At 51.3% G+C, this 9,909-nt stretch overlaps 2 protein-coding genes across 2 annotated transcripts in view; one reads left to right on the top strand and one right to left on the bottom strand.

Annotated features, from left to right (window-relative positions):
• SYS1 (Sys1 golgi trafficking protein) overlaps positions 1-894 on the top strand; it is a 6,805-nt gene extending 5,911 nt beyond the window's left edge. Inside the window, exons 3-4 of the mRNA XM_009998789.1 lie at positions 47-114; positions 654-894. Coding sequence (XP_009997091.1) covers positions 47-114; positions 654-894 — 309 coding nt within the window. The remainder of the gene's footprint in view (positions 1-46; positions 115-653) is intronic.
• Positions 895-6,120: 5,226 nt separating this feature from the next.
• The window catches only part of LOC104389752, a 10,607-nt gene continuing 6,818 nt past the window's right edge, over positions 6,121-9,909 (bottom strand). Inside the window, exons 2-3 of the mRNA XM_009998790.1 lie at positions 9,618-9,847; positions 6,121-6,346 (exon numbers count right to left, since the gene is read on the bottom strand). Coding sequence (XP_009997092.1) covers positions 6,121-6,346; positions 9,618-9,847 — 456 coding nt within the window. The remainder of the gene's footprint in view (positions 6,347-9,617; positions 9,848-9,909) is intronic.

Genomic DNA, 9,909 nt, shown 5'->3' on the forward strand with positions numbered 1-9,909 from the left:
GGGCTGTGCTTTGGTGCCATGGTTTCCTGCTAACGATCCCCTGCAGATTTTAGGCTTCTCGACCCTGCCCGGGAGGCTCTCCATGATGGCCTTCATCCTCAATGCACTCACCTGGTAAGTCAGCAGCTGCCTGCCCTTCTGCTTTGCTAACGTGAGGCGCTTCAAAGAACTCAGCAGGACCCACTGCCTCTCCCCAGACCCCTCCCCAGAGCCCTGACTGAGCATGTCTGCAGCTGGGAACCGCTGACTCTTGACTCCCTGAGAGCCTGGAGAAGTAATTTCACTGCCTCAGTTTCCCACCTGGAATGGGATTTGCTTCTGGGGAGAGGTTTTACTGAAGGTTCAGATGAATGGGTCTCAGCAAACATTGATCTGTAAGCAAAAATGTGTTTGGCCACTGGGCAAAGGTTACTGGGGGAGATTTGTGCAGAGCAGCAGGGCAGGGATTTGTAAACTCAAAGCTCATTTTCCTGCCATCAGGCGATTAGAAATCTGTAAGCAGCTGGGACCAAGGTCAGAAACAACCTATCCTTAAAACAATGAAGTTCTAAAGTAGCTAAATCATTAGCAGCAGCAGCTCATAGCTCTTAACTGCATCCCCATTTCCCAGGGGCACAGCAGGGTTTGTTTACTAATCCCTTTCTTCTTGGCAGTGCCCTGGCTTTGCTGTACTTCATCCGGCGAGGAAAGCAGTGCCTGGATTTCACAGTCACAGTTCACTTCTTCCACCTCCTGGGCTGCTGGATTTACAACTCCCACTTCCCCTCCACCCTGACGTGGTGGCTGGTGCACATTGTCTGCACAGCACTGATGGCTGCCATCGGGGAGTACCTCTGCATGAGGATAGAACTCAGGGAAATCCCCCTCAATTCTGCCCCCAAATCCAACGTATAGACTCACTCTGGCAACAACATGCTGCATTTTGTCATTGTTTCCAGCACAAATGCATCTGATATGCCTGAGAATGGTCACTGAAGAAGCACAGCAGGTCTGTCCAGACTGTTTTTTTTCCTGACCTTGGGGACTGCATGAGTGTGAGTGTCTCCTCTGGCATCAGTCAGCAAGAGGGGAGGAGCAGATGTTTATTTTGTTAATACAAAGCATTTAATATGACTGTTTGGAGTGGGTGCTCTTAAACTCTTCACTGATGAGACTGTGAAAAGCCAGGCAGCAAAGTGCGATGTGTGAGGAGCCTGTGGAATTGAGCAAAACTCTCCTGTGTGGGTGATGCAGTGGTTGGCTCTTCCTGCAGGAGAAGAGCAGCAGAGTGAGCAGTGGGGCTTGGAGCTGCTGCTTCTCATCTGTAACTTGTCTGGGCTTTGCTTGGAAGAAAAAGTCAAGGAAGTGAATGGATGGGGAGAAAGTTGTACTTACCTGAATCACCAGCTGGGATCCTAAATAACCTATAATGTTAGATGGGTTTGTTTGCTGTTTCCATGTTTAATACATAGAGATGTCAGCAGTTTGCTGAAGAAATCTTTTGTAATAATAAAAAGATGTTGCTGTGAGTGTGTTATGGTTCTCCTGGGAAGCTGAGCACTTCAGGAAGTACCACGAGTGCCTGTATCATGGCAACAGGAGGATTCAGCCAGAGAACACGTGGCTGCAAGTTGCCCACTGTCCAGGACACCATTTCCTACAGTAAATATTTCATACCTCTGCTCTTAAGTGAAGGCAGCAGTGAGTGCTGGCTGGGGAAGTCAGGCAGCGTAATCCTCTCTTCAGAGGGAGTGTCAGCAATCCAGGGTCTCCACGTGTCCAGCTTGAGGCTGGAGCTGAGCTGGGAAAGCCTGCCAAGGTGTCCTGGAGCCATGCTGCTCTTCCCACTTGTCTGGGTGTTCCCATCAGCCTTCAGAAGTCTAGTGACAGATCTGGTCTGGGAGAGGTGATGCTCAGTGACATGAGAAGCCTGCTGCTTGTTCCTCAAGAGAAGAGGATGTTCTTTTATTGAGAGGCACTTCAAATAAACACCTGTGGGCAGGCAGGGACAACATCTTGCTGCTGAGGCCATAGCCAGGTGGTTCTCCCAGATCCTGCAGCCCAAGGAAGAGGGCCTGTGGCCTGGTTTCCACTGAGGATGACTAGTTTGTGCCACCCCAAGGGAAGGCAGAGCAAGTTCTAAAGAGAGATTTTTTTTTTCCTGTGTAGCATCTTGGTGCAGTAACTTTCCTTTGTGTGTTAATATTTCTAAGTGATAATTTGCATTAAATCATTTGGTAATTCAGTTTGTTGGCAAGTGCTGGGATGACTGGAGATGCAGACACTGATAAACTCTTTGAAGGTGCTCTTCTGTCACTGGGGGAGCTGCATTTCATTTCCTGCTCTCCTATTCAAACAATCTTTAAGTGGAGGCAGGAGAACATCCTGATGGGCTAAACACATGGCAGCTCTGCCACGGAGGAGGGTTGCTGGCTACACGTATTTAGGCAGAACCTCTTAATAGTCTGAGGTTTTGCCAGCTCTTCCTGACCACCCCCCTTGAAGGACAGGGTTAGAACAGCAGCCCTTTCAGAGGGAAGAGTTTACACAGGGTTCTTTTTTCCTGGGCAGGAGCCAAGGGTGGCTGGAGGGCCACCCAGAGGTCACTTCCTAGGGCTTCCCCTCCAGCTCCACCCCTCAGTCAGCAAACAAGTTCATCCCTTCTCAAAATCTGCTCGTTCCTCATGTATAAGGTTACTTGGCCTTTCCTCCAGCCCAGATATAAACTGGTCATCCAGTAGGTGCCAGTATCTCCTTTAGAGACGAGCTGGGATCAGGCTCAGAGCCACGCTCTGCCTCGGGGCTGACAAACACGGGGCTGGGTGTCAGTCCTGGCTTGGGACTCTTGGGGTCATTTTGTCCTCTCCTGCTTTTTGTTGCTGTTACTGAGAAAGAACATCCCAGCCCTGCTCAGGGAAAGCTTGCAGGTTTCACATCACACCAGAGCTCCGTGTGGACTCCTCTGTTCTTCAGGAGCAGCTTTAGGGCAAGTAAGGCTAATGAGTGAAGGTGGAGAGCAGAGGAAAAGCCACATCCCTCCCGTTCCTTAAAGGAGAATGGCAGCTGATCCCAGAGGTGCCGTGAGACAGAATGAAAGAGGTGCTCCCTGTTCCCCTGGCAGAAGAGGGATGAAAATGCTGGACCAAGGGGCACTTACCTCCTGGCTTCCTGAGCTCTCCTGTGACTTCTGTAGCAGCCTCCATGGCTGGGGGTGGAGTGTCTGGGAAGGAGGAGGGCCATGGGAAGAATCCTGGACAACTGTGGATTTAACACTGAGGCTGTGGGACATCCAAGGAGCTGCACTGCATCAGCACGAAGCCTGCTGGACTAGAAATGCTTTCTCAGAGTCTTCTGACTTTGCCTTTGAGAGCTGAATTTGTACATTGCCCTTTTTTTCTTTGAAGGAAATCTACTGTAACTGTCCTAGCCATGGGGGAAATTCTGCTAAAAACAAGATACTGAGGAGGGAGCCTCTGAAACTCATCACTCCCATACTGTGAGACCTAATTTTCCACTCACAAGCTTTCAGTCAGATTCAGGAGCACCTTTGGCTTTAAAAAAAAATAATAAATCAATCTGCTGCTCCATACCAGAACGATGGCAGATGGTCTTTGTTTCTTAATGAATCTTTGTTTTTTTTCTGTGCAATAGTTGAGGGATTTGCTTCCAGGGAAGATTTGCCCCAACACCTGCTCTCCTTGGAGACAGTGGCAGTGTCAGCCATGTACATCCATGGTGTTTACAAAGAGAAGACTTCTTGGAGGTCTCTGCTGGGGCTTTTACATTCCCCAAAGCTGTTTAAAACTAGAAAAGTTGAACAGGAAAAGTTGCTAAATCCAAAGAGAAGCAAAGAGGGGTGTGGGATTTTGGGGGAGCTGTGCTTATTTGCATGCTAGAAACAGTTTCTAAACAAAGGGCAGGTACAGGATTTGGATCCAAAGGACTCCAGCCCTGGTTGTACATGATACCCACCTGCTTCAGGTGTCCTCAGCTACAAACCACAGGCAGAAGGGCTTACAGGGGGAGAGGGGAACAGGATCAAACAGCATACACTGCTGTGGGAGCAGAATAAGAATTAAAACCAAAGCAGCAGAGTGGTTCACTCCAGGTTCTGCAGTGCTCTGGGTTTACCCTCTCTCCATGACTTACCTTAAGGTTCTGTGTCTGAGATACCCAATTCACAAGGAACAACTCTGCTGCCTGCAGAAAGCTCAGGTGCCTCTCACTGAAGGTCTGTACCCCAGCTGCTCTTCCCCAAGTTATATCTTGGAATTTGGCTCAATTTATTCATATTCTCCTGCTGCTGCAGGAGCAGAGTGTTAAGTGATGGGGAAGGCAAGATGAAGAACACAAAAAAATGGAGAGCAGTTAAACCCCAACACCACTGTTGGTGAAAAGATCTTTTGCTGTAGGAGAAGCTTGCCCACAGGCCTGTAATGCATCCATTGGGATCTCCAGGGCTATCAGGGCCCCAGATCTGCTGCTCACACTTCCAAGCACGTGTGGAACAGTGGGGGACTGTTTCAGAACTGTTGGGGACAGTTTCATCAGCTTTGGGGACAGTTTCAGAACCTCCTGGCCATGTACTTCTGGTGGTATCTAGAGCTGTGCCTGCACCCACACCAGGCAGCCCTCAGAGCACCAGTGCCAGGGCTTCCTTCAGCATTCCTGAGGACCACGAGGAGCTCTGCACAGGACTAACCTTCACTGTCAGCAGTGCCTGCTCCTGCTGACCATGAAGCCAGTGGGAAGAGGCCAAACAATCTATGAAAACAGCTCAAGTGACGTGTGAGAGACACATCTAGGGAAGTGAAGCTGAAATACCCTGATAGTTCAACGTGGACATTTCACATCCCATGAAACATCTGAGTCCCATAATTAGAACATGGAGTTCCCCATTACATCCAGCTCTTGAGTCCTAGTTCAGAGCATGAAGACCAGCTATTTCCCCATTCCAGAGAGGCAGCACCACGTGGGGAACACACTGGAAGCAGCAAAAGTCCCAGTGGGACTGTCCCTGCTTCCTCTTATTGAGGAACTGCCCTGAGACCCTCCCAGGAACAGGTTACAGACCCACGCTGGGGCTCTGGCTCCTACAACCCTGCATGGTCAGGCAGGGCACTGCTTCACCAGCCTTCCTAAACCACAGAACTGCCTGCTGCTGCCCAAAAATACTGTTCCTTTTTTTCCAACATAGCCAGAAATGACTTGCAAGCACCTCTCTGTTGCAAACACTGCTGCTTGTACTGAAGCTGAGACACTGACAGTGCCCTCAGCTGCAAAGGAGACAGGAAGAGTCTATGCTGCCCAACAAGAGCCAGGACAAATAACTGCTGCCACACTGTAGGCTCTAAACAAACTTTAATGCTCTGGAATTACACACAGCCACCTACAGAGCTGCTTGCAGGTTCCCTGGGGAAAGCTTTGCAGCAAAGGAGTTGTTATAAATACTTTCTGTCCGGCTAACTTGACACTCCCTCTCGCCCCAGATATTTCCCTCACTTCTATTTTCTTAAAAAAGGGATTTACACATAACACAAGAGTGACTTGGGAATTCAGATGTGTGCAGGAGAAGAGCTCATACACCCGTGATTATTCCCCAGCAGGGGCTTCAACATGTCCTCAAAGAAAAAAGGCCAGTACAGAGCTGTAGGGACTCCTTTGAGAGGCCAGACACCGTCCCCTGCACCTCACAGATACCAGTGGCAGAAATGCCCATCTTGTTTTCAGTGCCCAAATAAGAAATCTGGAGAGTTGATCTGGTGGAAAGAGTCAGCAAAGCAAACAGGTTTCCTTCCAGGAGCCACAGAAGAGTGCAAAAGAATCCAGTGTTGTCAACCAATTTCTCATTTCCCCCCAGTTCCTCTGCCCCGTATCTACAAGTTCCCAAACTCTGAGGCCGGCCAGATTGGTGCCTCGAGGCAGAAGGGCACAGGTGTTATCCCAAATGACAAAGAAACAGCAAAACCCAGGAGAAGCTGCCAAGTTCTTCTGCATCTTCCAGGTGCAGGAGGGAGCCAAGTGTTCACTGAGCACAGTGCATTCCTCAGAGGATTTTCCATTTGGAAAACAGCTCAGAAGGATGCCCCAACACACGCTGCTGCTGCCACCACCTCCGTGCCATCCTCACACACCTGCAGTTTATAAATTCAGCCAAGTGATGACAAGGGGGATACCAAGGGTGGAAATGTTGGGAAGGTGGGTCCAGGCAAAGCTTTGGGCCGTGCTGGGGCTGCAGAGGTCGAACAAGCTGCCTGGAAATTTGATCTTTCTTGATTCCAGTCTCAGCAACTCCCAGATGGCCACTGCTTCTTTCTGGCACTCCCAGAGCACTGCCAGGGCACACGTGTGGAACTCATCCCAGTACCTGCAGGCAGGGAGACACGCACCATCAGGCCCTTTGCAGCAGCACAGCACCAAGGAGCTGGGCAGAGCCTTTGCTGCCCCAGCTCATCCTTCCAGCAGCAACAACCTTTTGTGTTTTGTCATCCCCTCCATCATCTCCCAGAGCATCTCAGCTAAAACTCCAAACATCAAAACACACTGAAAATATTTCATGACTTTTTTCTTTCTTTCTTCCTCCAGAAGTCAATAAAATCCATTATCTTCCATCCACAAGTGCTCCCCTTTGGCACCAAGCACCCCAAGTATTTAAAATGAGCTGGGAACAAAGGCCCAGCCTGCTTCATTCACAGCTTCCTCCAAGCTGAGTCAAGGGCAAAACACAAGCACAAAGCAAGGAGAAGGACAACAACTCCCACAGATGGTCACAGCTTTAAAACTAAGGTATGGGCAGGGGGAGTTATTCAGTATGCCCTGGTTAGACTCATCTCCATCTATATTTTGGGTATTACCCTGAATAAGCAGCAGCCATTCAGTGGAAAAAGGCTCTTGGGGAGAAGCAAGAAAAACCAAAATGACAAGGAAAGATAACCCACAGCCCTGTGGTAACAAGCCAGGAGCTGCTTGCTCAAGACTCCCTGGCTGCCTTCCCTGGGCATGGCAACTTGGGGTTTGGGGGTTTTTGGGGGGGTGTTTTTGTTTTGTTGTAGGTTTGGTGTTTGGTTTTTTTTGTTTGTTTGGTTTTTGTTATTTTCCAGGGCTAGAAAAATCCCAGCAGACACAGAGCTGAAAACCACAGCCCCAGGAAAATCTCCCAACAGGGGTGCAGTGGACATCACCCCACCAGTCCAGCACCACATGGGATGACCCTGTAGTGCATTTGCCTAGAGGACAGGAGCAATTGCTCTGCCACCTCCCACATCCCAGCAGGACAGCAGGCACATGTGCCACCCCTCAGGAAGGAGATGCAGCCCAGCCAGCTAAGCAGGGACCCTGTGCACAGGAAGGGGACAGCTGGGCTTTGTCCAAGTGTCCTGTGCTGGAGGCAACACCTTGTGCAGACACATGAACCCAGGCACTCTCCTTTACTTTCTTTTCCTCTCAGTGCTTACGTCAGAAGCCCAGCTGTGAGGGAGTTCATTAAACCGAGTCATTCTGGCAGAATAAATGTCCCCAGATAATGAGAAAAGCTGGTGCCAACACAAGTAACCTCCTGTGCTTGCCCCAGAGCTGCAGCAGTAGCTAAACCTGGCCCATGTCTTCAGGCAGAAGATGGCTGGGGGAAGGTGAGGGGGATGACAGCTCCTGCCTGCTTCTGCTTTCAGCCAGGATGGCAATTCCCAGTGTTTCACCCTTCACAGCCTCCATCTGCTCCAGCCAGGCAGGACACTGTCAAGTGACTTGCCCAGGCCACCTGCAGGGCAGCACCACACATGGGGCCAAGATGCCACCAGCCCCATGCTGGCCCCAGCTCTGTGTCTGTCTGTCCCTCACCCACACTCCCAAAGAGGAGATCACAGCACCAGCAATGCAGACAGCAGAGGAAAAGGCCGAGGGTTAAAGGCCAACTATTCAGAAATATTTTCTGTCAGGATGCTGGGACATCTTCAACATTTTCCTCCAGCCACAGCAAATGCAGCTGACCATGCACCAGGATGGGCAGGAGAAGCTGGCATGTCTCAGAAAGTGCAGAGCCCCAGCCTTGCCAGCTGGGAAAATCCCAGGACCTGTGATGATCAGTGCCCTGGAGCCTGTAAAAAGCCTCATCTCACACATTTCACATGAGTTTCAGCAGAGGAATCACCCCCCCAACAGTCAACCACAGCACATGCTGGGCTGCACGCTCAGTTGCTTTCTAACACCAAGATGCCACATGTTAAGAAAAAAAAAAGTATATATTACAGCCCCAAGCACAGCAGTTCCCACTTTATCCCAGCCTTCAGCCACATCCCAGAGGACTGTCATCCTGAGCTAGGCTGCTGCCTGGAGAAGGGGAGGACAGAGCAGGTCACATAGCCTCCCAGCTGTGTTTGCTGACAAGGAAATGGACAACACCAATTTGTTATAAATGGGGGTAGTTACTTTTCCATTCTTTTTGAGCAGAAGAGCTTTGTCAAAGTGTTTTCCACTTCTGACAACAACCAAAGTTAGGTATTTCAGCTGGGGCAGGCAAGAAGGTCAGGGACCCCCTACTTGCCTCAGCAGCAGCTCCTTGTCCTGGCTGTCTCCCAGCCCTGCCAGATGTCAACCAGCTGTGCTGGCACCATAGAGCAGGTCCCAGAGCCTCCACCCCATCAGTAAGGGCAAGGTCTTCCCCTCCCAGCCCTTGAGGTGGTTTTCAGCAGCTTGGAAATCCTGGCCTGCAGGGCACTCAGCCCTCCTTGCCCTGGCAGGTTTCCACCACCCCAAGGTACTCTGATTTTCCCCTCATTTCTGTCTGTATTTCCTCCTTTCCATTCCCCACAGCTCACTGCTGGGGACACAGAGCTGCCTCCATTTATTTTTGCAAGCATCTTATTTCCACCCTTCACTTGCCCCTCCACCTCTCTGCTTCTGTTCATTTGCTTTTTAAGCAGGTCTTTCCCCAAACCTGCCCAGCACCACCCCTTGTTACCCAGCTCTTTCACTATTACTTCAGTTCCCCTGAAGTTCATGTCCTCTCAACACCACCATCTTGGGGCAGCTGCTACAAACTTACAAAAAAAAACCCCCAAAACCAGGGATGGGGATAATTCAAGCCCAAAGGACAAAGTGTCTCAGCAGGGAAGGAGGAAGAGAGTTTGGTCTGGGCAGGAGGATCCAGCTCAAGGCCAAGTGCAGGCACTTCCAGCAGGACTAGACCTTGGGACACCTTGGCCACATGCAAGTGAGTGACTGAAACACAGGTGTCCAGGGAAGCCTTTTCTGCAGGGCACAAGGGGTCAGGTCCCACCAGCCCTGCTCCAGGGATGCAGAGAGTCACAGGACCAGCCTTGGAGGCTGGAGCTGTGGCTAAAACACAGGGGATGCAAACTCCAGGCAGAACCATGCAGCAGAGGGATGGATGGATGCAGGGAGCTCACCAGGTCTGTCTGAAATGGGACCAAGGTGGGGAGTGTGTGTGTGTGTGTCTGTGTGTGCATCCACAGGGTCCAGGAGGGCAGGAGAGAGGAGAGTTCAACACCTGGCACAGGGTCAATGCCAAAAAGCCAGGCTGGCCACGCACCACAGGTAACCAACCCCCTCAGCCCACCCTCCTCCAGGGACTGCCCCCCGCGGGGTGGGCCAGGCAGGGGGTCCCGTGGGGCTGTACTCACCCACAGACCCGGTGCAACTCCTGCGGCTCCGTGCCCTCCCCCTCCTCGTACGTGGCCATGTTCTCCCCCAGCTTGAGCACGCAGCCTGAGAAGCCTTGGTAGATGTTGGTGCAGGTGGTGCCTGATGCCAGGAGCCCAGCCAGGTGCCCTGCCAGACACACCCGGGGGGGTCGGCGTGAGCACCCAGACCTGCAGAGCCCTGCACCTCCCTCCCGGGGTGCCCCGGGCTGCTACAGGGCAGGGAGCCCGTGTTGGGGTGCCCTGCTCACCCAGCACCCCCAGGGCAGGGGCA

Source organism: Chaetura pelagica, unplaced genomic scaffold (assembly GCF_000747805.2).
Source record: "Chaetura pelagica isolate M959 unplaced genomic scaffold, ChaPel_1.0 scaffold275, whole genome shotgun sequence".
NCBI lineage: Eukaryota > Metazoa > Chordata > Aves > Apodiformes > Apodidae > Chaetura > Chaetura pelagica.